Source organism: Leptosomus discolor, chromosome 3 (genome assembly GCF_034619465.1).
Source record: "Leptosomus discolor isolate bLepDis1 chromosome 3, bLepDis1.hap2, whole genome shotgun sequence".
NCBI lineage: Eukaryota > Metazoa > Chordata > Aves > Leptosomiformes > Leptosomidae > Leptosomus > Leptosomus discolor.
In genome coordinates this window covers 5,606,281-5,633,738 of record NC_141393.1, presented here as the reverse complement: position 1 = coordinate 5,633,738, position 27,458 = coordinate 5,606,281, and the positions used below count along the sequence as shown (strand labels likewise).

The window sequence follows — 27,458 nt, the reverse complement described above, 5'->3', positions numbered from 1 at the left end:
TCTGAATTAAATTCGCCTGTGCCAGACGGTAAATGCTTTTTTTCCTGTATATTCAGCCCTAGGCAGGAATTTGCTTTGCATGCTCTTCCTGCTCTGTTCCATGCAAAGTAACGTGCGTGTCTGTATGTGTATGTGTATTTTTAAAGTAACCAATGCTTGGATAGCATTTTTAGTATTTTAATATCATCTAGGATAAGTGCAGTTAAATTTCTATTGCTTGTGTTCAGCTGCTTGTGTGAATGATTTCTGATGAAGAAACTAATGTTAAAATGTAAACAACTGCTAAAGTCGTACTTCAGTTCTGGCTTTTAAAATGATGTGCCATTAGGTCCGTATAACGTTACTGAATTTTCTGTAGTGTTTTAGTATTGTGCTCTAGATTTATTTTTGTTGCTTTAAAGACGGAGGCACAAACTTTTTTGTGCTTGCTGTCTCTCAGCTTGAGATGTTAATTCCTCCATTAAGCTGCTTTCCCTCCCCTTATTTTGAGAAGTATCAGTTCTAAAGCAATTCCTTAATACAAAAACCACAGATAGAAATCTGTTGTGTGCTCTCGATCAGACATGACAGCTTCATTCCTTGCAGAGTGCATGCCAACTTCACATCACACTTTAGTGCCAACTGGAAATGTGGTGATGTCCAGTATGAGATTTGACTGCGCTGGTACCTGTGATGCCGATACAAAGCTCAGCATGCTGAAAATATACGGCAGGTATATGTACGGTATAAATCAAAGGTCAAAAGGAAAGCTTTTCTAAAAATATTCCTAATGCTCAGGTTCAAGATTTTTGTTTTAAATGTCTGTAGAAATCTCAGGCTTTAACTGCCCCATTGCAAGTTAGTTATATTCAGTGTCGGGTGTTTTAAAGAGCTGAGTGGTACTTTCCAAAGTTGCTTGTTGTGCCAGAAATGAACTCTTTTCTCACCAGGTGTGGTACGTTGTTAAGAACACTGGAGCTGTAAAATTGCCAGATGTGTGCTGTCTCTGGTTTGAGCTTTGTTATGCCGACCAGCAATGGAAATGTGATTCCTTTTTGTAAGTTAAATTCAGCGCTACATCCAGGATGAAAACAAAGCGAGAGACACGGTCCAGTGCCTGTCAGCAGAGCGTGACTTCCAGTTCTTCAACCTACCTGGGTTGGACTGGCGTAAATTACAAATGGGGCTGGGTTTTGATAGAGCAGGCAATGGTTTGTGTCATTTTTTTGGAGTGTATGTGTGATATTGAGAATTCTGCAGGCTTGGTAGTTCCCTGGTGTGTGTTTCTTGAGGGAAAAATGCCTTAAAGAAAGTTGAAGGAGCTGATAGACCTGCTGCTTATGTTGGTCCATTGCTGTTGCAGAGCACCAGATTTTAGGGTGTGTGATATTGTAATTCATACACTCACCTGCTTTTAAAGGAGCAGCGTTACAGCTGGGTGAGCTGGCTTGCTGTGCTGGTTAAATCGGGTCATTTGCTGCTCTTTATTTCCCAAGAGCTCCCAGCACAGACTGGGCTCGCGTCACACCAGGCAGTGAATGCAGAGGATTGAAGACTGTCCCTACCCCCTAGGGTCTAAGACAACTCACAGGCTGTGGTTGCCTCCAGCTTAACCAGTCCAGCTGCTGTCAGGTGCCTCTGTTCAGTCCAGTCTTAACCTTCTCCCCGTGCTGGGCTGCAGCAGCAGTGTCGAATATTGCACTGCCTGTTTCCTCAGGCAAGGAAAATCCAGTCATCGTAGGAAGAAAGGGCAATAGACTGGAAGTGACTACATGACAGCACTTGTCATATCCGACAGGCTGAAAATGGAAAGGTTCTTGCTAGGGGTGAAGCTGGCCAAGCTGAACTAATACCGGACCCATACATTAAATGTGAGCGTGTGCAGCCGGTTTTACAGATCAGCAAAGATTTTAGCAGGAATTCCCAAAGAATCCTAATGGGGTAGGGCAGCCAGCTTCCCAAGAGCACTGCCCCTGTCCCCCCTTTCCTTCCCAGGCATGGGGAGGGCACGTGGAAGAGGTGCTGTAGCAACTTGGGCTCTGGGCCCATGTGCTGGGAGGAGAGCAGGGGAGCGGTGCGCTCTTTGTGGGCAGTTTTCAAGCAGTTGAGGTTTGTGGCTTCCTAGGTATCTTCTGGTAGAACATAGAAACTGCTGACTCCTGGGTAGTGAAGTGACATCCAGGTGAAAAGACTCCTTCAGTAGTAAAGAGCCATCCAGATGTTTGCAGATCACTGGTCGGAAAACACTGCTCACGTGGAAAGAAATGAAGCAGAGAGAGCTGCCGACAAGAGCTGGCGTGTGGGCTGAGTGTGACATTGTGTATCATTCTGAGACCACCAAATACTTTTAAGAATGTGTCTTCACCTTGGTCTTGCCAGCCCTCACTCCCCAGCACAGCATCAGCTACAGACTGTGCGTACGCGAGTGCCTGAGCCAGGTGGGTTGTATGGGCACTGCATGGAGAGGAGGCTTATCCCAAACATGCCATCACAGAAGGGCAGGGGTGAGACCTGTTGGAGCTGTTACCCCAAGGGCAGTGGAGAAAAGAGTTGGAAGTATCTCTGGAAGATACAAAATGCAGCAGTACAGAGATAAATACTTACTTCTGCCCCAGGTGCTTACTTGTAAAATGTTATTTTAATCCACCCTTCCTCAAATGTGCTTATTAAGCTCTAAGACAGGCAAGGAAATTGAAGCATGTGCTTAATGCATGTACAGCAGTGCTGCCATGGACTGAGCCTGAGACAGTCAGATTTGGACTCTTCCAGATGCATCTAGATCGATGTAAGCCTCGGTAAGTACCGAGAAAGTTCTCTGAGCTTCCTGAAGTCGGCAGGCCAGCAGGAGAGCTGGACATCTCTGAGAGGTGATTCATCTCCTAAGACTGGTATCTAAAGGAGCTGGAATGAATCACTCTCTGGAGGCACCCATCAAACAGGAGAGGCAATAGTTTGTGTGGGAGATAAGTACAAGCAATTTGATACTGAGTTGTATGTCAGTGTGCTGACTGCTCTTACACTCGGATCTTAAGAGACCTATGAACCAGCCTGGATTTATTGCAGTGTTTCTTGAAAGTAGAAGCTATATCATAATTATTTAATAATGAGATGCATATGAGTGATTTCTGGAGTGTCCTGGGTCTAAACTCCTTTCACCACAACTTTATGTCAAAGCAGCCTCATGGCTTTCATTGAAGCTACTCTTGATTTACTGCAGCGAAAGTAAAAATGAGAGTTTAACTCAGAATGTCTGTTTCTTTTTGGAAATGTCAGTAAATTTTAGCAATGACAAGAATAATTTTCAAAGGGTTTTTTAATAGAGGTTCATAACCTTTTATTTTGAAGTGTATAAATTGTGAAACGATTGGGGGCACATCTGGTATAATTTATTACAAAGTTTGTAACAGAGATTTTCTTTAATTGGATGGTGTGCAGCTTTGAATCAAATTATCTGTTGCTCAGTCATGCTGAAGTGGTCAAAAGCTGGTCTGATCCCAGGCCAATGAATCCTGCAGCTGGCTTGAGTTGGTGTCGGATCAAGCCTGTCTGGGGAAAAGAAGGTCATGTAGGTCTGTTGCAGCGGACGATGTCCCTTTAAATGTGTGTTCAAGGGACTCATTCAGAAGTTGTTACTGAGGGGGTCTCATAGGTACTGTTTAGGTAAGCAAAAGCTTAAGATGAAGTCCTTGCTCCAGAGCTGCAATAAGGGGACAAAGGCTTGTAAGTCCCTGGGGGTTGTTCCCTCAGTCAGGTATGTGTTGGATTCACCTGAATAAAAACATCTGACGGTCCAGCTCCCTCCTCCTCACAGAGCAGTCTGGTGTGGAAGCACCCTTGTCATCCTCCTCGGAGGCTGAGGCAAAGCTCACTAAAATCAGTAGGTCTTCCCAGGAACTGCATCGAGGATTGGATCAGCCCCCGTGATCATTTGCTGGCAAGAACTTAGCTTGGTTGGACACTGGGATGCAGGCATACTTCTGGATGCCTCTACGCTGCCTTCTTCCACCTTGGCAGCACCGAGGCAGCTTGGCTTGGCTTTCCCCAGCAGCACTCAGCCAGAAAGTTGCCCTCTTGAGACAAGGTGTGTCTTTCACGTAACTTCTTTGTGAGTTGTGTAGGTAGTGGAGGGAGTGTATTTGTGTGCCTGGTCCTGTCCTTCCCAGGCTTCATTCTGGATACAGTGTCCAGATGGGTAGGGAAGGAGCAATAAGCAGACGCTCCTTCCATTGGAAAAGTTCTGTGCTGAAGGAGGAGATGTTCATACCCTTACTGGAGGTCTGTGTTTTCTAACTCCAGATTTGTCACAGCTAAGTGTGAGATTTTGACACAGCATTTGTTTTTCAAGGTGGATGGAGGTGTCAGCAACGTTTTCTGACAGCAGAATTCAGTCCAAAATGTTCCACTCCAAATGGATGTTTTAAATGTTTGGGGTTTTTTTTTGTAGATCAATGTAGATCCTTTTGTATAGAAGTTTTAGAACTTTTGATTTCGTAAAATGTAAAAAAGTAATTCTTCATTTGCAGCACTTTCTTCTACATTCCTTCAAACTCTAAATACATTTTGTCATGCCCAGTAACTTTAAAATATATGGCCAGTATGTTTCAAAATAGATGCTCGAGCTGCCAGTTCCACTACAGATGTTCTCAAATAAGCTTTTTTCCCAAAGTCTGTTCTGACACACCCGTGCTGTGCTGGTGTATTGGTTTTGGTGTCAAATCAATGGAATTCCTGGTCGGTGCTTAAACAGGTAAATTTGTTTGAGTTATGCTTAAATGAGAAAGGGGAAAAAAGTCTTCTAGTAAGGAGGAAAAAAAGCAGGGAAAAAAAAATTCCATGCTTTTAACTGTACTTTCAATGAAATGTACATGGATGAACAAGTGAAACAAAAATTTCAACAGAGATTCAAGTTTTTTAATAATTGTCTTTATGGGTTTTGAGAACCAGAGAAATACAAAGAGGCACCATTTACTTCAGTAACAAACAAGCTGAGATGTCCTCCAGAGATAGCTGGCCATTGCCTTCATGCATCAGGGCTCCCAAAAAGGTGGTCTGCAGGTTGCTTACAGCTGAGGTCTTTTTTTGGTTTTGTTTTTTTAATGGTTGTAGCTGTTGAATGTAACTGATGTCGCAGCCCAGATTCATCTTGTGCTGCAGTTCCCAGTCGGAGGTTTTAGGACACAGCATCGGATGCAGACTATGGACTTCATGTTTCCTGGTTTGCCTGGAAAGCATCCGTCTCAGAGCAGGTTCTTCATGAGGAGAACATGTAGCTGATGTGCAGAAAGATGGATTTACAGACTCGCAAGTGTTTACCAGGTTTGCATGCAGAAGCCCAGGCATCAAGCATATGACACTTAAAGTGGGAACCCCAGTCTTAGTGCTCAGCAGCCAGCTGTGGGGATCTGGGGAGATGAGGATCAACCATTGCATGAGTAGATGCCTTTGTGCAACTTATTTAGCAACTATTTCCCACTTTCCATATATGTAAAAGGTGAATAATCATGTATATGTGTCTACCCATATGACCTGACTGCATTAAGCATAAATGGAAGGCCCTTGACTCTTCAATATATGTGTGTTAAATCTCAGTATTATTACTACTACTACTTCTTCTAACAATACCATTGTGTGTTTGCTTGTACTTTGTGTACAGACCTCACCGTCTTTCCATTCCAAGCACAGCCAGTGTGTAAAAATGCTGCACCTAGTCTTGCTGGGGCCTTTCACAGACCTTGAGGTTTGTATGTCACCGATGCTCTGACCGGAGATTTCATCTAGCAGATCGTATCAGGCGCTGGGACAGCAGCATGATGTAGCTTCCATATTGGCAGTGCAGTACAAAACCATCTTCTGTGTGGCAACCAAAGAAACTGGGAGCAAATACACACTGCGGCTGCCAGGACCAAGTGGAATCCCAGATTGTTTTCACAACTGACGTGGGCCATGCACAGATGGTCCTGCCCGATTCTGGTTGTTTTAATTTAATTCTGAATTCCTTAAGTTGCCAGCTCTCGTAGTGTTAGATTTAGATGCACTCAACTACTTCTCATTAGCTCTTTATATTTCTTTTACTCAGAACTGACATGGTATCGCAGTTGGCAGGGTCGGTCACATCTTTTCTCCTTGATTTAATGGCACATCCTCAGTCTATCCAGTTACTGTCAGGTTTTCTTGCTGTTTATATATTGGTTTAGATTGTTGTGCTTCTTTTCCAGATCTTAGTTATAAGTGGAATCAAGGTCCATGGCCTTATTGTTCAGCAGTCTCGATCTTAAATCAGGAGAAGTTATTACCTTGGGACTAGGTCCCAACACCGTTGCCATCATAAAGCCAAGGAGGTGCAGGGCTGGAAGGTGACTTCAGGAAGTTTTCTGTCATCCCTCTACTAAGGCAGAGTCAGATACACCTTGGCCATCTCTGACAGGTATCTCTGTCATTTGTCTCTGCTCCGAGACCATTTTTAAGGCATTTAGTGGTCACTGTGGTCAGAGCTTTCCTTCTCCCCATGCGTGATGTGGGATGTGAGGGTGGTCTTTCCCCAGCCGTTGGACAGTGTAACAGGGAGAGACCATGGCACTGCCGTGTGAGATCCAGAGTGCAGTGTGCTGGCATGGGAGGTGGGAAACCATGGGTGAGGTTTGGTACCTAAGCACAAGACATGACTGATGTGTATGGGGAGGGGGGGCAGATTTTTTTGACTGTCTGACACGGATTTTCTCCCCTGGCAATTGGGCTGAAACTGCTTATCTGGAAGGGTAATTAGGTGCCAGGGTGTAGAGTGGCGTCAAGTTAGTTATAGGATGTGAAATTTAAGCTATTTACTCCCTCTGCTGCCTCTTTGTTCACTTTATAGCAAGGATAGGAGGGCATGTGGAAGTTGTTGAGATTTCGAATTGTGAGTGAAGTTGCTGTCTGCTGATTTGAAGTGAACGGCTGTGTACAGACACTGAAGGGATAATTGGCAGAAATTGCTGATGAATGTCACTGTTAAACTACAAGAAAAATATCTGCTTTTTTGCTTTCTGCTCTTGACAATAGTTAATCATAGTACAAGAGAAATGTTGTACACCATCACTGAGTCATTTGTTTTTCATTAAAATCTTGTTTTCCCCTAGGACAAAAAAAAATTGTTGTAACCTTCTCATCCCCTTCACACAGAATCACAGAATGTTGCAAACATAAAAACTTCCAAAACAAGCAAATAGTAAATGAGGAGGGCTTTACTGTGAGCGGACATATGCGCATAACTCTAATACACAGAGACCGTGGCAGTGTCTCAGAAGGATGTGTTTAAGTGGAGGACACATCTCCAAATGTCTTGAGACATGGTGAAATTATTTTTCTTCACTGAACGAGAGATGCTTATTCCTCAAACCTGTGGAGCACACTGTCAGCAGAGGCACCCTCCCTATTGTTTGTTTGCTGGGTTTTAATACATGTAATTAGGGCTTCATGTCCTGAGTCAAAGTGCTGGTTCTGAACTCATTAAAAGTTGGGGAGAGTTTGCCCTTGAATTTTAACTTCCCAGGTCAGCTGTTATCTTCAGGTACTTTAACGTATGCCCAGATGAGCTTTGCTGATTGCACTGAGTTGCTGTGGGTTTCCACCAGCGTAAGGAAGGGCAGGATTCGATTTTACAGGCAGTCCCTTTGGCTGAAATAAAACAAGCTATGGACCTAACTTGCCGTTGGACTGATGGTGTTGGATAGCCCTGCCCCCAGTTGTGTGCTAACAGTAGCGAACAATCCAATTAAAGCCATGGCTAATCCAACCTAATGAAGTTTTATTGTTGTAAAATAGATGGAATAAGCTCACTGCACCTCTACCAATCACAATGCAACTCAGTCCCCTTTCCTGTAGGGCCATGTGCATCCTGTATTTCTCTGGCCACGAAATTCCCATCATCTTTGCCTTACTGGGTAGCATTCTACCAGAATTTCATTGCAAAACCCTCCAGCCCTTATCAACGTGAGCATGTGCACAGGCTGCTGGAAACAATAGGCTTGTGAGGTGTGAGCGAGTCCGTCATCGCCGCGGATGCTCGCTCTAACAGGTGACATTGCAGTGTAAAGGAAATGTCAATTCTTTCACCGGGGCCCAATTTAGCAGGAACATTCAATTGACGTATTTTCCACATAACACCAGACTGGCTTCTACCTCCATCCATCTGTCAAAACCGAGCAATTGTTTCCACGGCAGTGGTATGAAGACATCATTTTGTAACTGTAAAAACAAAGACTATTAGGAGCTGAGATTTTGAGGACATGGTAAAATAAGCATATTTTAATACTCAATAATAAAAGGTAGATTGTAGATGCCTGGACTGACTTTTTGGAAAAGCTGGACCTGACTTGGGATTTGGGAACATAACATGAAGAAACTGTCCAGCTTATTACATCACCTATTTAACCATCAATTTAGTTGTGTAATCAAAAAAAGAGTATGTATTTTGGCACATACTAGCAAGCCAGATGTTGCCGTCTCTAAATAAGCCAACACTTCGTGTTGGCGATCGAGTGTCATGAATGCATGGCTGGCTTTCGAAAGGGGATTCAGTTACCTGTTTGAGAGGTTCTAAATTTCCATCAGGGCAGTTGGTTAAAAAAGAAAAGAAAAAATCGATTCTGTGATGACCTAACCATAAAAATTACTCCCAGGGCTGCATTTTTATCTTGCATTGACTATTTTATTGGCAGTCCATTCGATTCAATTTTAGTAACAGCTTTGAGACCAGAAAAGTTGTCCCAAATGAAGTGGCATGGGATTTTTTTCTATTCCAAGCACTGCTGTCGATTGCTAAATATGTCATATACATGAATAAAATCTGAAAAGAATTGGGTTTGAACCTCGAAGCGTAATCCCTTCTCTCCAAGCCCCCGGCAAAATAACAAAGTGTTTTTTCTAGCCACAGCGAGGACATAATTTCTGACTGTGTGAGCTGCATATGGAAATGTGTATATGAACGAAAATCCAGAAGTCATGTATCGCACCTTTCAGAGGATCAAGGGGCAAGGGAGTTGCGCATAGTTTACAGATGGATGGTGAAAACGGTTGTCAGGGTGAGGCACGCGCTGCTGGTTCCTGAGTTGGCAGCAGCAGTGCATGGTGGTCACCTCGTCCCGCAGCTGGGACTCAGAATGGCATTCAAGAACGTGAAAAGGCATGGATTTCAGTGATATTAATCATGCGGTTTAGATTAGTCACAAGCATAATTACCTTGCTAAATTGAAGTACGCTGGGATAAGTATATAATAATTAATGCGAGACAAGGACAGACTTTATTAGAAGCATGTGGAAAGCCACGGGTTCCACTTGCTGGTTTCCCTTTGGTCTCCATGTGCAGAGAAATGGCCTTGTTTCTTAAGCTGTAAAACATCCACATTTAAAGGGCAAGGAGAAAGATTTGCTGAAACAGAATAATAAACCAAAAATTATCTTAAAAAATGGGAAAGAACGGTGGTCTGTTTTTATCTAATAGTGAAAAGTCATCCAGATGGATTTGACTCATTAAGACATGCTTGATAACAATCATGTGCGGTCCTTTCCAGTTCTCACTTTCCTTCTTTATCAATCCCATGGGCTGATTGTCACTTTGACGCTCAATTATAATCTCCAAGTAATGAAGGAACACTTCTAGCGTCAAGATCTGGCAGTCTGGCGAGGGTTTTCCTATCTGTTACTTTTTTCCCAACCTCTTCTTAGTAGCATTCCCTTAAAATGCCAGATGATGCCCAAAATGTAGATTCATTCTCAGCCTGTGGTTCATCTCTGCTGAAGCCATGAACTGTGTTCATGCTCAGCATTGACTGTGTCAGTCTGCAGAAACTGGATGAGGCTTCTGTACACCGTGAGTTGCAGATAGCTGTGCAACCCTTTACATGGAATATTCAGGTTAAAAGAAGGTCAGATAAAAAGTCCCACCCCGTGTGAACATCTCCACTCAGGATGGTTGCCCAAGGACAGGTTGGATGGGACTCTGATCTAGAGGAAGATGTCCCTGCTCATTGCAGGGGGGTTGGACTAGGTGACCTTTAAATGTCCCTTCCAACCCAAACTGCTCTATGATTCTGCTACTCGCTGTATAGTCATAAGGAGATGCATATAGTCCCAGGGCACTATTTTTCTTATCCTAAGGTTGACATCTAGAATAAGTCAAATTAATCTGACTCAGGGAGCGTCACTCCACCTTTGCTGCGGAGGAGGTGTATTATAGTACCTTTTTAGTGCATAGTTTCTTTTCCATTTGCATGTGGCAAGTTTTAGCAGCACCCTGCTGTTGTCCTTTCTGAAGAGGATGTGTTCTCACTGCCTAAGACCATGAGGTCTCCATAAGCACGTGGGATTTATGAAGGTATATGGAAGTTCAGTGGAAAATGCCGCTCTCGATCCCTCAAAATTTGGAGGGTCTTAATGGGTCCCTGCTTGATAACTGATAGTTGCTGTGTGAGACGCAGAGCTGGAGTTACAGGAGTTCTGCCTTCCCTTCCTCTCATGTGGGGTAACTCTGCACACATGCGAGGTTTCACTACTGTACTGTGTAAATGGTGATTTGTTGTCCTGGGTGCTGGTACCGGGTTTGGTGAGTTAGCCCAGTGTATACCTATTCACCTTCCCTGTCAAAGTATATCCTTAAAATATGTTCAAATTCAGTAAGCATTAGATGGCCCAGGCTTTGTAACTGTAACAATGAAACACTGATAAACTGCTGTGCTATCTGATTGCTTTCAAGCATAAGGGAAGAAGAATTCAGTAAATCAAGCAGTGACTTTTGATTAAATGCAATCTCTTGAACTGCAGTTTGGGTCTCAACTGCTGAGTTTCTCAATGTACAGGAAAAGATTGATCTTGCTTTGTTGTACCAGATATAAATAGCTCTGAGGTCTTTTTGCATGTGAGGAGAAATAGGTTTCCTTGAAATTCTGGTTGTGGATCATCTGCTAGACTTCTGGTGAGTGTAATGTGGATCTTGATCTTGTTCTAAATTACATCTGAATTGAGATGTAGCGTGTGTCTGTCAATGTAATGAAATCTCTTTAGTGCATATCAAAGTGAGTAGTGATTTGAGTCAAGGCACCTTGGTGGCTGATTGTCTGAGGACAGGCAGTCAGCGAACGCCTTCTGAAAATAAAAGTTCTTTAAGCTGGGGAACCTGAAAATTCCCTAGTGCCTTTTAGACTATTTAGTCCAAAAAGTACTGATTGACTTAATGCTGTGGAGGCTGGAACTGACTTTCAGCTATCAAATAAAGGTGTTATGTGGCTTCTGGTGGGGTGGATGGCCCAGGGCTGCTATTTCTAATGTACGTTTCAACCTCAGAGTGACTTACAAGATGTGTACAAAGTAGGTAATGTTATGCTTGTTTGTTACAAGTGGGAGGAATAAGGCTTGAAGTTATGAAAAGAGTAGAACAAAGTCACAGGGGGAGTGGTGTGGCTGTTAGCTCACAGTTTTCTCTGTTAAAAAAGAAATACGTGAAGGTGAATGGCTTTTTAAAGGTCTGAAAACATCTAGTAGGCTCTAAAAAGCTCCGTAGAGAGTAGCGCTCATCAAAAAATGAAGAGAGATGATACAGTGCTTAGACATCATACAGGTCTTAATCCTTCAAAGTCGACTTTTGTGAGTCTACTGTCATAGACTGTGGCTTGTATACTCCGTTGATTGAATTTGTAGAACTATATGGCAAGGTGGGACCTGGACTTGGGCATCCTGCTTGTGTCGGAGTTCCTTCATAGGGGACAGAGGAGAAAGGGAAGAGCATCTTTGAGAAAGATCACCTCTAGAGGGTTAGTTGCTTGTTCACTTGATGGATAAAAACTGACCTTGGAGGCTCTAAATTGGCTGGGAGAGGATTTTTCTGTATAATACCATGTTCTATACATGTCTTCCTTTGCAATCTTTGTAGTTAGACCTGGTGAATCTTTGTAGTTAGACCTGGTGAATCAAGCATAGCTTTAAGTCATTGAAGGTTATATGAACCCTCTGAACTTCCTCTGCAAAAGACTGTTGGCTTGATTCATGCAGTCTTGAATCTTGAATGCAGTCCTTGCATAGAGTATACTTTTATGTTGTTGTTTGACATGTAGTTATTTGCATGAAGTGTACTTGAATGGCTCAAAGAAAGTTGCCCTCTGAGATGCCTACATTTGGCACCTTGCATATGGGGTTTGTGTCTATTTTTGTATTTTTTACAATGTGAAATAGGTGTGATTGTCAAATTAAATCCTTCCAAGTCATGGCAAGGTCAGGGGCTGCTCTGGGTGTATGTGTCTTCTGTAAGTTTAGGTAAGATGGTCAGCAGTTGAAGTAGCAAAACAAGCAGTGGGTGATCTCAGCTGACTATGAAGACGCGTTTATACTTACCAAAATGGCCTGTCATCTTGACTTTCTGAGAAGAGGACTCTCTTGTGCTGCTCATGTGTTGACCTCTTACACAGACACCGTCAATGTATTTGAGAGTACATGCAAGATCACCAGGCTCACTCTGCCACGTTCCAGCACTGCACTCTCTTCTGTTGTTTGCTCATTCCTAATCCAGTCCTTCAAGCTTCTGCTCGTAAAATGTGATGTCCTCCTCACTGGCAAACTTCTCGTCTGGTACCACTGGTACTTCTGGGATCTGGGTCTTGTCTGCTGCCTTGTGCCTCCATACAGCCTCGGCGTGAAACGCAACATCTCGGTGTTGCCTGCACCTAGTAGAAGAAGACGAAGCAACTTCTCTGAAGATGTGGAGATTCTGATTTCATTCATGTAAAGGCTTAAAACTGGCATCTTCAATGCTTTAGCAGAAGTCTTCATCAAAAAGACCTGTCAGTGGCTGTGGCTTCATTCCATATAAGAGTCTCAAGGATCGTTCTGGAGGATAGAAAGGGGAAGTTCTCCTCTGGAGAGACTGTTACCACTGACCCCGGGAGGCAGGGGTTCCTCAGCCCTCCTTTCCACCCTAAGGGAGAATGGTGACCTTTCCTTTTGCCTGATTCAATGTCAGTGCTCAGGAAGGGGCCCACGTGAGTACAAATTCCTTTGCCTGTTGAGAGCCTATGGATGGAGCCGTGGGGCTAAGAATATACTGCAGCATAAGGCTCTCATTTCTTCAGGGGAAAGACTGGTTTTCATACAACGCTTTTTTTTCTATAAGGGGGGAGAGATTTAAGTATTTATTTACTTACTTACTTTATTCTGACCAGAGCTGAAACCTTGATTTTTACAGTGTGCTTCCTTTCTTCTGCTGAATCGTTTGTATGCATTTCACTGACAGTGTTTGAAAGCCCCGCTTTCCTCCAGGGAGTTTACAGCCAAACTGATGCAAACTCTTTCTTCTCAGGTGCCTCACGATCATCTGTCATCCAATGCAAGCCAGGAGGCAACTGCCCCAGCAGACACAGAGGCATGACTAGGCAGCTCTCCCCTCTATCTGTTGCTGAAGATTCTGCTGCTCCCATTCTTGAGCTGCAGAATCGAAGTCCCTCGGGAATCTGTCGGCACAGCAGAGTCGAGAGGCAGAGCAGATCAGGTAGGCATAACAGCCGCATTCCCGGCGTCACAGCATGCCTGCGAACGGCCTCTTTCGTCTGTCTTTTGAAAGACGGTGCAGAGTCTGAGCATGTTGACATTGGTTTACGGTGCTGCGAACAGCAAAGCCACATGAAAGTCCTTCCTGTACCTGTGTGCAAACTGGGGTTAGGCGGGAAGGAAGCAAGGATGGGAGGAAAAGGCCTGGGCCTCAGTAGGTACATGTAATGTGTTAGATGTCTGAGAAATCGTAAGGCCAGTAAGCAGTGAAGATCTTGAAAGGATGATTAACTTTAGCACACAAGTTAGTTTTTACAAAGTGGTTATGTTTCCTCAGCTTCAGCCTGGCCAGAGACCAGGACCCTTAAGAGCCAGCCATGTTCCTTCTCAAAGACAATGACGATCTCAGCTCGCATCGTGGATGCTCTCATGAAGAGGAAGAGAAGGAGCAACAGGTGGAAGGATATCTAGGGAAGACCATCACAGTTCAGATCATCGACCAGCTGCACATCAGGGCTTCCATCAGGAATGTGTCACCCACTTTACTGCAGAAGTTTAGCTCAAATGAACCTGTAGGTATGGTGAACACTGGCTTCTTCACCATGGTGTCCATCCATCACCAGCAGGGATGGGATGGGAGCGATTACAGTATGCAGCCACAGGCCTTGAGTCTGCTGAATTGTACTGTTGAGGAGGACAGAGGCATTAAATGACTGAAATAATTTAACTGTCCAAGTTCTTTGGAAGACTGTCTGTGTAGATACTGTGAGCAGAAAGGAGAGGAAGAACAGGTTGGATCTCCCTTGTACACTGGAATTGTGGGAGATGAACCTTCCTCTTGTCACTTCACCACTGATGGCAGCAGGAGTTGGCCATTTTCTTCTTGTGTTGGAAAGTGGAGGGATCTTGTGCTCCAGGAGTACTCTCTTGATGGAATTCCTCAGAAAAATATCAGAGGTGATTATTTCTGCAAGGAGTGGATGATACAGCATCTTGCAGTAAAGAGCATATCTAAGATACCAGAAAACCAATCTGTTCTCATTTTTGCAGATATCAGGCTGAAATAACTCTGTACATGCTGGCACTAGGGTACATCCAAAATCAGAATCCATCTTCTCTAAGAAAGGACTTCGGGCTACTTGAGAAGAGTAGTGCCTTGACATCATACTCTTCTAAACATTTATTTTGCATTTGTTAATTTCTCTTCATCATTAGTGAGGTCTAAGTAGGACTGACCTGACAGGTAGGTAAACAAATATAAAGAATATTATTTTCTAGGATGTAGTTGCCAAATAATCAAGAGTTCAGAAGAAAACCTGTAGGTTTTGGTTTCCCCATCTCACTCTTCTGAAAAATGAAAGCAAAAGGCTTTTCTGTTACCGTCTTGTCACAGAGGCATCACAAGCAAGAATTATATTCTAGACAAAAAGACCATGCAGGGGTATTTCTGCAAGCTGCCTTTCAACACAGTTTACTGTTGACCAGTGACATCTCCATGTGTCACCTTCAGTGTCATATGCATTCTTTCCCTGTCATTGCATCCTTGTTGAGTTCTCAGATTGTTTCTGTGCTCTTGACAGGATAAGTCCGTTGGTTTTCTGCTACCTTGCTAACTGTAGAAAGCTATCTACCAGCCATTTTGGCTGACCAGTTTGTTTTCTCCTCATTAGCATGTCATTTGGTATCTGAACACAAGTGCTACTTTCTAGCTTACTCCAGCCCCAGCTTCATGACTTGGAAATCTTTACACGTGTTTAATATGAATTGTGTGCCTGCTTGCCATGTGTTTTTGAGTTCAAGCCCTGTATTTATTTTTAAAGATACTTCTTATCTTGTCCTTTTGATTCTTTGGCCAAGATTTAGATGTGCACATCCCATGGATTTTGAAAACAACCGTCAAGCTACTATGTCACTTTGGCCAGGGATCCATCTCAATTTCACTTAAATTGTATATAAACGTCTAGTCGAAGGAGACATAAGCGCCCCCAATGGACTTAGATGTATATGAGGATGAAATCAGCTACCTTCTCACCATGCCTGTCCCTTATCATTAAATATAAAGGGGCCCTAGACAACGTGTTTAGTCTGAATACACAGTTATTTGCCAACTACATTACATGGGATGAATCCTACCCATTAAGCACTTACGAAAACTCCCCACTGTACATTTAATCAGGCTAAAACTTACAGGGGTCTTTAAATCCAAGGTAGGACTTGCAACAAGTGTGTATTTCTGTGCCTTTCCCTGACATTCAAACCTGGGACTGTAAAATCCAAGTCAAATGCTAATGGTAGCGTCATGCATAATAACAGCAATTACTTAGTTATTTGGTAATAGAAAAATAGAAAGCATGGATAAAGGTGCTTTAGTCTGCTGTCATTGTATGATTATTTTAACTGTTAGCTGAAGAAGGACTGATTGCATGGTGGTTTTGCTTAGCAGGAAAACCTGCAAGTGGATGTTATGTAATATATTCTTTTTAAGCCATTCTAACTTGCAAATAAACTGTAATTTACCTTTTAATAGAAGATGTCAGTCATTATTAGTACCATAACAATATCTGTTTTCTCTCAGCAGCCAAAGAAAATGCTAAAATGATGCTTGCTTTTTCAGACCTATGTCTGATTATCCCCTGCATGTTTTTAATAAACCTGTAATTTTATTTAAATTGTTGATTCACCACTAAACAATGGAGCCACTGAATACTGTTTATTTTTAGGAAAAATATACACCATACAATTACAATTACAAAAAGCTCCATGTCCTGATTTGGAAAATTCTTGATTGCAAATGCGCTCCCTGCTATGATGAGAATCGGTTTTTAGATGTAATGTTGGTCTAATGTAATAACTTGGAACCTCTCAGTTTGACATTTCTTTATGGCTGTAGCAGAAACAGTAATAGAAAAGGAAAGTAAACCTGAGTCTGAAGGGGTATCTGTTCCACATTTAAGTTGCAGGTAGGACAGCGTATGCTCTCCACTGCAGTGGATCTACAGCTCCTCTTAACATCTACAATTATATTGTTTCTTATATATATCACATCAACATGTGTTGCTGCGACTGGTAACTAATAGTAATAGTTAACAATAGCTGCAGGTCATGATTTTTAGAAGGAACTCCTGTTCCTTCTGTCAAACTGATGTGATATGGTCTAAGGGGGGCAAACGGTTGGAGCTCAGTGCGGCCACGTGACCTCCTCAGTATCCGATGCAGTTCAATCTGTTGTTTTCAGTTGGGGTCTATGAAATCAAAATAGGATTCATGGGTTGCATCTCTGGAAGATGTGTCTGGAGAGGGAGTCACCAGTCAGTAAGATTAAATTCTCTACACTTCTGTGAGGAAATCTGCAGTGATCTGCGGATTAGACCTGAAAAGTACTGTACTAAAATGGGAAATGTCAACTTTCCGATTCCTCCTTGTTTACGTGTAGAGGTTTATTTCTAGGCAAGCCAAGCGTCAGTTTTGTCCAGTTTCGTTTTTTAACTTCAAAAATGCAAACACACTAACTTGACTGAAAAAAGCCTTTCTCCATTTGGGGATATAAAACCACCAAACTGTTTCTTTTTCCCCTCCCAGCTTGCAAATAAAAAAGTGATTCCTGAATTAAAATCTTGAATAATAAGAACTTGTTCCTGGCTTCAGAGATACAGGCTCAGATAGCTTTTATGTTGCACACATGCACAGCCATTGACTTTACAATGTCGTTGGTTCCAAGGGATGTAGCTCTATTCTAGAGGTTTAGCTGACAGAAGGAAAGAAGGGCTGATAAAGCAAACAGTGGCAACAGCTTAACCGTAATGCTGTTACCTCAGGCCTTGGTCTTGTGTTTGTATTTTGTTCCTATCCCCTTGAAATGACAGAAACGGTATTACTGAAGTATTTCTGTGCAGGATTTCAGTGTTCGTGGGACACAGAGGAATTATAGGGACAAGGCAAGGGATGGTTTGCGTCTGGATCAGAAGGGGAGATTTTGCTAAGAGTTGTTTTGAATGCATTCATTATGTGTACAACTCTTCTCTTTTTCTATGTTTTTTTCAGGAGAAGAAGGAACACAAACACACACAGAGAGCAGCAGCCAAGAAGCTGAAGGACAGACACGATGCCAGTCTTGCACATCCACATTTCTCAAGATTATCTGGAGATTTCTGATCATTTTGTCCGTCTCTTCCTCCTGGGTCGGGACCACACAATTTGTCAAAATCACGTATGAGACCTTTGACTGTCCTTTTTTCATGACTTGGTTCTCAACAAACTGGAACATTATGGTTTTTCCCATTTATTATTCTGGGCACCTTGCAACTGCGCAGGAAAAGCAGTCTCCAATCAAAAAAATCAGGTAGGCTTTACCATGGCAATATCCCTTTAAACAACCTGATTTCTGTCAACTGAGATCGCTGCTCTTCTCAGTTTGACCCATGGTGTCAGAAGGCAGAATAAAGGTCATGCTGCAGAAAATCTCATTCATAAATAGCTTCCAGAAGGCTAACAGATAAGTGATATATGCTTGAATAAATGGGTAATTGATTGTTCAGGGGTTTTTTTACTGAGTTGAAAAGGTTATTAATTTGCTTATAATCATGCTGTTATATTATCTAATATGTCTATATTTTGTGTTCTTGTCTGGATCAGGCCATTAATTAATCTGTTCTGGTCTATTTATGATAGAACAGTGGTGTAAAGTGCAACCAAAACATCTCGTAGTTGAGAAAGAAGATGCTCAAAGCTGAGGAGGTGGTTTCCATGTGGAAGACCATGGCTTGCTCTCTATGCTCAGCAAGCATAGCAGGATAAAAGCTGCCCTTTCCTCCTCCTGCTGGGTTATAGCATGGAGGAAGAGCATTCTAGTAGCCTTCTCTGCTCTTTTTTCTGTGGAGTAGGAATTAAAGCAGGTTGCAGACTCTTAGTTTCCCAGCCCTGTAGCTCTAAGGGGTAAGATGTCATAGCTGAGTAGCTGAGGAAATGATGCGAAGGCTTTGTCCCATCTTCCATTAGGCTCCACAGGTTTCCATTGGGCTCTTCCTCTGTGTTGCAAGAGCCAGGGGAAGACATCCTTCCGACTTCAGCCTTTCCTTACGCCACATGGCTGCATGTTGTAATGGAACTCTCAACCTCAAGTGCAAAGGAGCCCATACATAGTCCTAGCTATAACATTAGTCTGCAGGGTGGAAATTTATAAATCCCTCTTCAGTAGCCACCATGAAGTCATACAAACACAAGGTTAGAGGGGAACCTGCACTGCAGCAGGACCAAGCTGGCTTAGTTTCACCCTAGCCAGTTCTTAAGAAAGCCGTATCTAACCTGTCCTCAGAACTTGGAAGTACTACCACATTCTGGGACAATTCATTTCACAGTTGTTCCTCCACTTCCATTATTCTATTGATTTGACAGCAACATAGAAGCTGCTTTAAAGGGTGGAACTAAATTCAGCTTGCCAGGAGACAACACACCTTGCCCATGGAGGGAAGAAATTCACAGGATAATTTTGAGCTGGGACCCAATTCTGTTACTCCAGTACAGACTTGCTTTGAAAACATCTTACTGACTTCAGCAGAATTGTCTGTTCTGCAAGGTATTAACCAGCGTTTGGCCCCTACCTTGTTCCCGCTGACAGAGGGTTCAGCACAGCTGTCGTGGAGCACACAGGGAATTCAATTTGTGACTGTCAGGCTGGAGTGTAGCAGGGCGAAATTCTTCCCTTGGTTGCTTTTGCCAGGATCTGGGATGTAATTTTCCCCTAAATTATCATTTCTGACAAATCAGCGTGACTGAAATTGAGCAGTTGCACTTAATTAACTGCTTCTCTGAAAACGCTGGTGCTTTGTACATTAATGATGCCTTCATTCAGATTCTTGCCGGAGTATTTGTGAGAACATTAACAGTGTCACTTGGCTTCTGGGTGTGGGGTAAAGAAATAACAAATGTGCAGCAGATAAGGAAGAAGGTGAGAATAAATATCCCTGCAGATAGATACTCTGCAGTAAGTTGATTGATTGTGTATCCATCAGAGCAAAATTCTGGGTAAAACATTTGTGGCAATGCATAATATAAGTATGCTTAAATAACTGATACATTTCCCAAGCTGTTGGAGTTCAGCTTTTAAAGTTGACGACACATGCTTACATGCCCAGAGGAATTTCTGCACAGACAGAGATGTGAAGTGGGTTTGTCAATGTGTGGGAACAGGAGACCGATGTTAGAGCTGATGGGCCAACGGAAAGTCATCTTCCCCGGGGTATTTTCTACTCCAGATACATTGGGAACTCACATCCTAGGGAGAAGGTAACTGCTAGCAAATACTGACTTCGCGATGGAGACCAACTACTCGGTCTGCGACATGTTATAACTTGACAAGCCAAACTCTTTCAGTTTGGGTATGGGAATGGACATCTCTTCAGGATGAGCGCTTGATTTTCTGATGACTTAAAGGATTGAAAACCATCATTTATAGTTTTTAAATTCAGGGAGTTATAGACATTTAATTCAGAAAGGATATTTGGAGGTCATTTAACCCAGCCTTCTACCCGGAACAAGGTTAATTTCAAAGCTAGATCAGTTTGTATAATTGTTTGGTTTGTTCTTGATATTCCTGGTACAGGGCTTTTTATTTCATTTTGTAAGATTTCTTCTTGCTTCATTTGCTGGTTTTATTTCTGTGGAGTAGCTAATTCTTGTCGATAAAGCCCATCCTGTAGCAATTCCAGTCCAAACTCAGAGTCCAGAGGTGACTTGTCTTTGTGTTTCTGGAGGATGTAGTTACTGACTAGATGCTTTAAAGACATATGACATTTTGTCCAGCAGATACTCCCAGTGGATCAGGACAAACAGTGTCTATGATACCTTGGCAGAGATCAGTGATCATGCGAGTGACTTGCAGAGTGCAGCCCCAGGCTGTCAAAACTGTATAGAGCCACTGTTTCCTTAATAAATCCCACTTGGAAGGATAGAAGTCTCAGTCTTCAACTTTAGATTAACTTTCTGAAAGGGTGATAATCTTTGAGATTGTAAATTATGTATTTTTTACCTTTCACACTTTACTGTAGAGGTTAGATTTTTGTGGTCTTAGAAATGAACTCATGGTTATTACCTCCCTGCTGCACTTCAGTAAAGTGTCTTGGTTGTCTTGAGGCAGAAGACAGCTCTTGGTATCCCCTCAGTATGTCGATAAAAGGTATGTCCCACATAAAGAGTTTGAAACTCCTTGCATTAGTGGTGAATAAAACGATCTGAAGCTCAGTAAGCTCAGCAACAGGAATTAAAAAACCCTGCTAGTATTTGCCACAGCAGAAGACACTCCACTGACTTGATGTAAGATCCTAATATAGTTGTGATTTGGAATGAGTGGATGATATTTTCAGTGTCAATAAATTTTGCCTCCCCATCCGTCTTGGCTTGTCAAGGAAAAACACTGTGACATTCAGCACCTTTTTGCCAGAATGTATCCACGATGTAATAGCTGAGGTTAGTCCTACAGGCACTATCCGGCCTTGAGGCACTGGCCAGGAAGAGAGTTGGTAGCTGCAGGTTTAATAAATATGAACGTGTTGGGAAGAGTTGGTTTTCTAGCAGGAAGGATAACAAGATGTGAGCATCACTCGAAGTAAAAACAGAGCCATAAGTCACTGATACTTGCTGTCATCTGTCACCTGCAAGTTTGTCACCTCCAAATCTCTCCATCTGTGTTGCAGCAGTATCTCAGTCCAGCTTCCTCAGCCACTTATGGAATAGCACTGCAAATCTCCATCTTCACTGCAAAGAGCTTTTCAGAGGAGACAGGAGGGTCTCTGTTGCCTGAAACTGCTCCAACCCTGAAAAGCTCAACAGTAGGGAAGAAGTCCAGCAGCCCAAAGCCAGGGCTTCTCTTGGACCGTTCCTGTTAGGGGACGGCATTCCCATGGTGCTGCCCCCTGAGCCAGACGCTGCTTATGTGACAGGTCCACGCGCAATTCCCTTTCCTTTTGCTCCAGCCCTTGAGCAGACAAATACAGCTGGCCAGGCTCTTTCTTGATGTTCAGACTTGGTCAGTCCTGGAAAACAATTCACCTGTTGCTTAACCACCGTTACTCTGTTCAGTGTCCGTCTCCTGAAATGGAGCTGGAAGATACTGTATTGCAGCAGGTGCCATCATTTAGATAGAAGGACCAAATGACATAATAACAGCTTGTGCTCATGAAAGGTCCCACGGTGCTTCTCGCTACCATAATGTCACTGGTGGCCCTGCCAAGTTTTAATCTGGGTGATGTAATTACATTCGCCGTATTCACGTTACCCCAGGTAGCATCTGTTAGCCCTGTTTTTTCTGTAAGCTGTTTTAAAACCAGCTGCTGCATTAGACTCCGGAGGCTGCAGTGTGTCAGGGGTGAATAAACGCATTCTTCTGCAGGGGCTGGCATGAGAATAAGTAAGAGGCAACACATCTATTTAGTGGGTGCCAGAGGCAAAGCTACATGACTGCCTGAGGTGCTGTAATTCCTGAGAGCGTGGCACAGTGCCCAGAGCTGATGGCTGAGGGCTACCTGCAAATAAAAAGAGCTATTTATGTTAGAGGGCAGGTTTTAAATAGACTTCTTGTGCATTGGGAAATAGTTTGTGTCATAGTTTCAGGGTCAGCTGCTCTTAGATACGTCTCTGCCTTTAAGTCAACAGCCTACAGATATTATCCATGGAGGCCTCTCTCCTGAGCCCAGGGTTTTAATCACTGTCATGTCTGATGACTCCTGCAAGTTTAATTTTAGTTGCATGCCAAAGAGGCTGTGTTAACCACTGAGCAACCAGCCCTCACAAAGCCCAAGGCAATCTACTGTAGCCATGACTGGGAAAATAAAGTATTCTTCCTATCTCCTCGTTCGCTGAGCATTATTCATGGAGTTCTCCTAGGCACAGAGGTGAGTTCATCAGGTCTCTGTCTCGCTCACCACAACCCTGTCACAAGTCTTTGCTGTTTATTTTTAATTGAGAGGTGAGGAAACACTGGCCCCTGTTTTGTCTGGTCATTGTCAACTGCTGTGTGATGGAGGCTCTTCCATCTGCTTAAACAGTCCGTTGCCCAGGGCTTGTGAAGTGTTTCCAGATTTCTTTTTCTAGCTGTGAACCTGTGCTCGTCCCTCCCACTGCTTCTGGGAACTCAGAGATAAGCGACATTTGCAGTATTGCCACAACTGCCTCTCCCAAATAGTTGACCAGCCCACAGAGTCCAACCCAGAATAATGTAGTAATCACAGGGTCTTCCTCCTTCCAAGGATCCACACTGCTCTGAGTTTGTGTGTGTGCAGACATCCCAGAGATCTGCAGGACAACAAAACCTGACCCATTCTTGCATCCCCCTCCCTCACCTTTTTGGCTTTGGAAGCCACCCTCCTTCCAAAGCAGGGATGGAGGGGCAGGAGGGCAGGTCTTGTTCCCAGCATCTCCCTGGCAGTGCGGGGCCACGATGGATGACAGGGGTATCATTTCCCGTAGCGTTTGTAGAAAAGCTTTTCCTGCAGACTCCACCAGAGTGATGTGCTGGGGTGGTTTTGCTGTTTTGTCTTCGTACACTGTCAGCATAGCACTGGGGTATTTAACTGTGCCCCGCATTACTGGAAGCAGCCCAAGCACATTTCTCTCTTGTTTTAACACAGCACAAGCTTGTTTCCTCCAAGAAAGATCTCGACAGCTTCTGAGGCAGGTTGGGTGTATAACTCTGTAACAATCTAAAACCGATGGCAGAATTCCTGCTGGGTTGGAGGGAGCAGGCTCCTCACAGGTCTGTAGATCACAATGCAGATCTGTTCTTGCCGGGAGACAGCGCATCCTGGCTCTGGTGTCATGTCGTGGTGACAGAGCCGTGGTGCATCCAGGTCAGAGGCCACCTGTCTTGAAGTGAGATGTAGTCTGAGCTCATAATCACCCCAAGTCTCATGAAGAGAAAAAAATCTTTTAAACATAAACTGCTATATCTGCATGTCAATGAACATTCGAGTCTGTGCTACCAGTGAATCCACTCACACACAAGGAAACTTACCACCTCTAACTCCTGTTGAAATCAGTGATACAAAAGCCTACAGTCACATTTAAGCATTAATGTATTTGCTTCACTGAGTATTTGCTTTGCATCTCAGATAAATGATACATACAGCTATTCTCTCTATATGAGTAACATAGATAGCTATTCTCTTTTTATGAGTAATGTTTCTGTTCTGATCTTTGGAGAACAGGCTGACTTCTGAGTACATCGAGGTCAACTAGAGTGAAGGAGATAATTAGCAGATCCGCCTGCCTGAGTGTTAACTTGTTGGACACCTTGGCACAGAGTTTGAGAAAGGAATCTATTAGCGCCAGAAATGACTGCTTTGAACCCCAGGTCGTTTTAGTGGCAGCAGGGAATGAATGGTTATGAAGTAGAATCATGGAATCATTTAGGTTAAGACATAGCTCATCTGCTCTATTACTCAGATGCTATTATTCTACTTTCCTCAAAACAAGAGTGATCGTTTCCATTCTTAATAGTAAAAAAACTACAATGTTCTTAACAGCAGAATTCCCCAGAATTACTAAAAATGGTTAGGAGACCTGAAAACAGCTCTGTCTTTAAAGGCTAAGCCAAATCAGGATAATTATTACACTGCCGCCACCACCGCCCCCAAATAACAAGTGTTTTTGACTTCACATGGCAGTGCAATCTTTGGAGGTACTAATTGGTTCTACGTAATTAGTGTTTTAGCAATCTTCCAAACACAGCCATATTTGGCTGCGAAATACCCGAGGCCTCACGGCTTTCAGATTAGTCCCTTAACGTTGCCTTGTAAGGATGTGTTGCAGCTTGGTGGTACCTTGGTTCACTCCACTGGCATTTTGGTTGTATGAAGCATTGACTTGTCGGACCTCTCATGTTTTAAATAGACGTGTCAGAGAGCCTGCCGTGTCAAGAAATGAAGCGTACTGGGAATATCTTGAGGAATACCTTTAACCAAGAATGCAGGCAGTGGAGTAGCTAAAAACCATCCTTCCCAGTTTGGGAAAGGTAGAGACATTTTGGGAGGGGTGCAGTGGTGTGCCTTTAATCAAGCTGCACGCTTGAGTGCTCCGTCTCCCCTTAGCCCGCGCAGGCACCACTTTGCACAGGAGTGCTGTCCCTGAAAGCAGTGTCTTCTGAGCTGACCCTTCCCTTTCGTGAAATCCCAACTAAGCCAACAGCCCACTTAAGTGGTGTGTGACACAGTGTTTGGGAAGCTAGAGATTTTGTTTGCAATTTAATCCACAGGGAAATGTCTCGAAGCGAACTTTTCACTGCATAATAAAATAAAGCTGTTAAATAAATACCCTTCCCTCCCCTTTCCTTCCTTTTCGTACACTCTTGTTTGACTGACTCAGTCCCAGTGGCTGGTGGCTCATGCTCCCACCATGGTGATGTGTCTGGCAGGATTTTTGAGTATCTTTAGGCAATTCTGAAAGATTGCTTGGCCATATGTGAGAATATATTTCAATAAGAATAAAAAACAGGTTTTGCACAAAGCAAGAAAAAATTGTCAAGCTACAGAGAAAAAATTGCAGTTATAATCCCTCTGTTCACGGCCTCAAAGGTAACGTCTGAGAACTGTCGGTGCATCATAGATAACCTTCGTTTCTGTGTGTGAGTCCTGGGATTATTGTTGCATGGAGTGTGATTATTCCAGGTAAGTTACTTCTTTTCTATTTGCAAAATTGCTGTTTTAAGAAGATTGTAGGTTATTTTCTCTATGTGAATTAAACAATATGGGTGTGCGGAATAGTTAGGAAAAGCACTTAATTGAATGCGATAAAAATCTAATGAATGTTTGCGGTGCTGGAGTGAATGCTACAGAAAATCCTAGCTGAGTTTTAAACTCTTTTCTTTTCGTAGGGAATGCAGTCGGATTTTTGGTGAAGATGGTCTGACGCTGAAACTCTTTCTTAAAAGGACTGCTCCCTTTTCTATTCTGTGGACTTTGACTAACTACCTGTATTTACTGGCTTTAAAGAAGCTGACAGCCACAGACGTCTCTGCCCTATTCTGTTGTAACAAAGCTTTTGTCTTCTTGCTTTCTTGGATTGTGCTGAAAGACAGGTTCATGGGAGCAAGGGTAATGACACGCCTGATTTTCAACTCTCTCTTGTTTTGATAATTGCCCTTAAATCCATAAGCTGTTGTGCTGCCGTAGTTGTGCCACATTGTGGTTATATATATACCATGAAACTATTTCTCATTTTATTTTGTGATGCAAACCGAAGCCTGAAGATCGGTTAGAGATCTCAGACTCCAGATGTAATTTGATGTGGGAATTTCAAGAAGCTATTACAGCTAAGTGTAATTTGATGAATTAGAATAGGAGGACTTCCAGTTTCATATAAACCTATTCTGTTTTGGGTTACAGTGCTGAAGTACAGTCAATTAATTTTATTTTAAACTTAGTGATGAATGCTTAGGTTCTAACCAAAGCACTTTTATTCCTTGTTTGGGCAGACAGCCGTTTTCCATGTGTCATGTATTTTTCTTCTGCCACCCAATTCTTTTTGCACGCACAAGTACATGTGCATGTGCCAAATTGGATTTAAAAGGAACAGCAACTGTTTTGCATGAAGGTGTATTTTGCACTAAAGTGTTCCAGGACTCACTGGCAGTAACATGGACCCTGCAAAAAGAAAAAAAAGAACTCGAGCAGAATGGTGTGCACCTGAACCTGGGGGAAAGCAAGCACGTTTCCTGTAATTTTATATACACAAATCTCCTAATATGGAGCAATTTAAACTGTTGACTTTATACTTTGGCTAAGGAGTAGCTAGGCTTTCTGCCATTTCTGCTGATGCAGATTCCCCCATTGAAATGGCTCAAGGCCTAATGGTTGTGTTGGGAACAATCCTGATTGAACTATCAAGAGCCTTGAACTTCATTAGGGACTGGTTGGGGCTGCCAGCTGTTGGATTTCAGTTCCATGGAAAATGTGATGGATCAGGACACTCCTCCGAGTGAGTTTGGTTTTTAAAAAATGAGCACAGCAGCTTTTTTTCCATTAATAGTGTGATTGAAGGGTTCAGAAACGAAAGGAAAAGACATCCTATTTCACAGGCGTCTGATCTAGCTCTTGGAGCAGCCACCAGCACGCTGAACAGAGCGCCGTGCTTGGGAAATTGTTTAAAACAGGTCCCCTCATTTCCTGGTGACAGGGCCAGCTGGGCAGTCGGTAATGGCCTGGGGTCCGAGCACCTCAGCGCGTGCTTGTCATCACACAAGTGAGCTCTTGGGTGGGTTTTGTTGGACTGGCTCAGTGGAGGGTCTGTCCAGACCAGGCACAGTCGAGGAGGTGAACCCATGTTTCACAAACCTCAGCCATAGTGCCCTTGAAGGCGGGGACACGGACATTTCATCTCGGTGCTAAAGCCAGGCACCTGTAGAACTATTTCATATGCAAGTTAAAATATAGAAGCATCAGGTGAATGTGGCCTACCCTCAGCCTGCTGATGACTAGCTCAAAGAATAAGCAGGGTTTGAAATCCTCAGTTCTTCTCTCAGAAATTAACAAAAACTGGTAACTTCCCTCCTCTGCTCCTTGATCGTCTCAGGTTCCAGTGGGAAAAAATAGGAGATTTTGTACCTTTTAAGCTAATTTTTGTCTCAAAGCAACCTCTTTCTAGAAGAGCAAGCATAGCTCTTGTATTTTCCTAGCCTACTCTCTTAAAGCAACCTAGATGAAAAATACTAAAGCTATTTTCAGCTATTAGTTATTTTTCACTGACTAAAAAAAAAGTTTCTATAAATATGCATTAGTCTTAATGCTGTAAACACCATGAGGTTTGCACAAGAAAAACCTGGCAGAAGAAGTGAGCAGCAAATCCTGCGCATAAAAGAAACTGGGTTTTGCTGCTAACTGGCAGATCTAGATGCACAGTGCTGGCAAGGTAATTAGCAGCGTTTTGCAGCGGCCCTCCTGCCAGAATAACACTTAATAACGTTAATAACCGTGCAGGAGAGTGTT

The 27,458-nt window shown here is 43.1% G+C and overlaps 1 protein-coding gene across 3 annotated transcripts in view; it reads left to right on the top strand.

The window, feature by feature from the left end:
* The window catches only part of LOC104352325 (solute carrier family 35 member F4), a 228,439-nt gene that overhangs the window by 191,533 nt on the left and 9,448 nt on the right, over positions 1-27,458 (top strand). For 2 of the 3 annotated variants that reach the window (XM_086462671.1, XM_086462669.1), the window contains exons 2-4: positions 13,301-13,489; positions 17,530-17,827; positions 25,349-25,568. In XM_086462671.1, coding sequence (XP_086318797.1) covers positions 13,301-13,489; positions 17,530-17,827; positions 25,349-25,568 — 707 coding nt within the window. The remainder of the gene's footprint in view (positions 1-13,300; positions 13,490-17,529; positions 17,828-25,348; positions 25,569-27,458) is intronic. The other variant, XM_086462670.1, reaches the window with a different exon arrangement.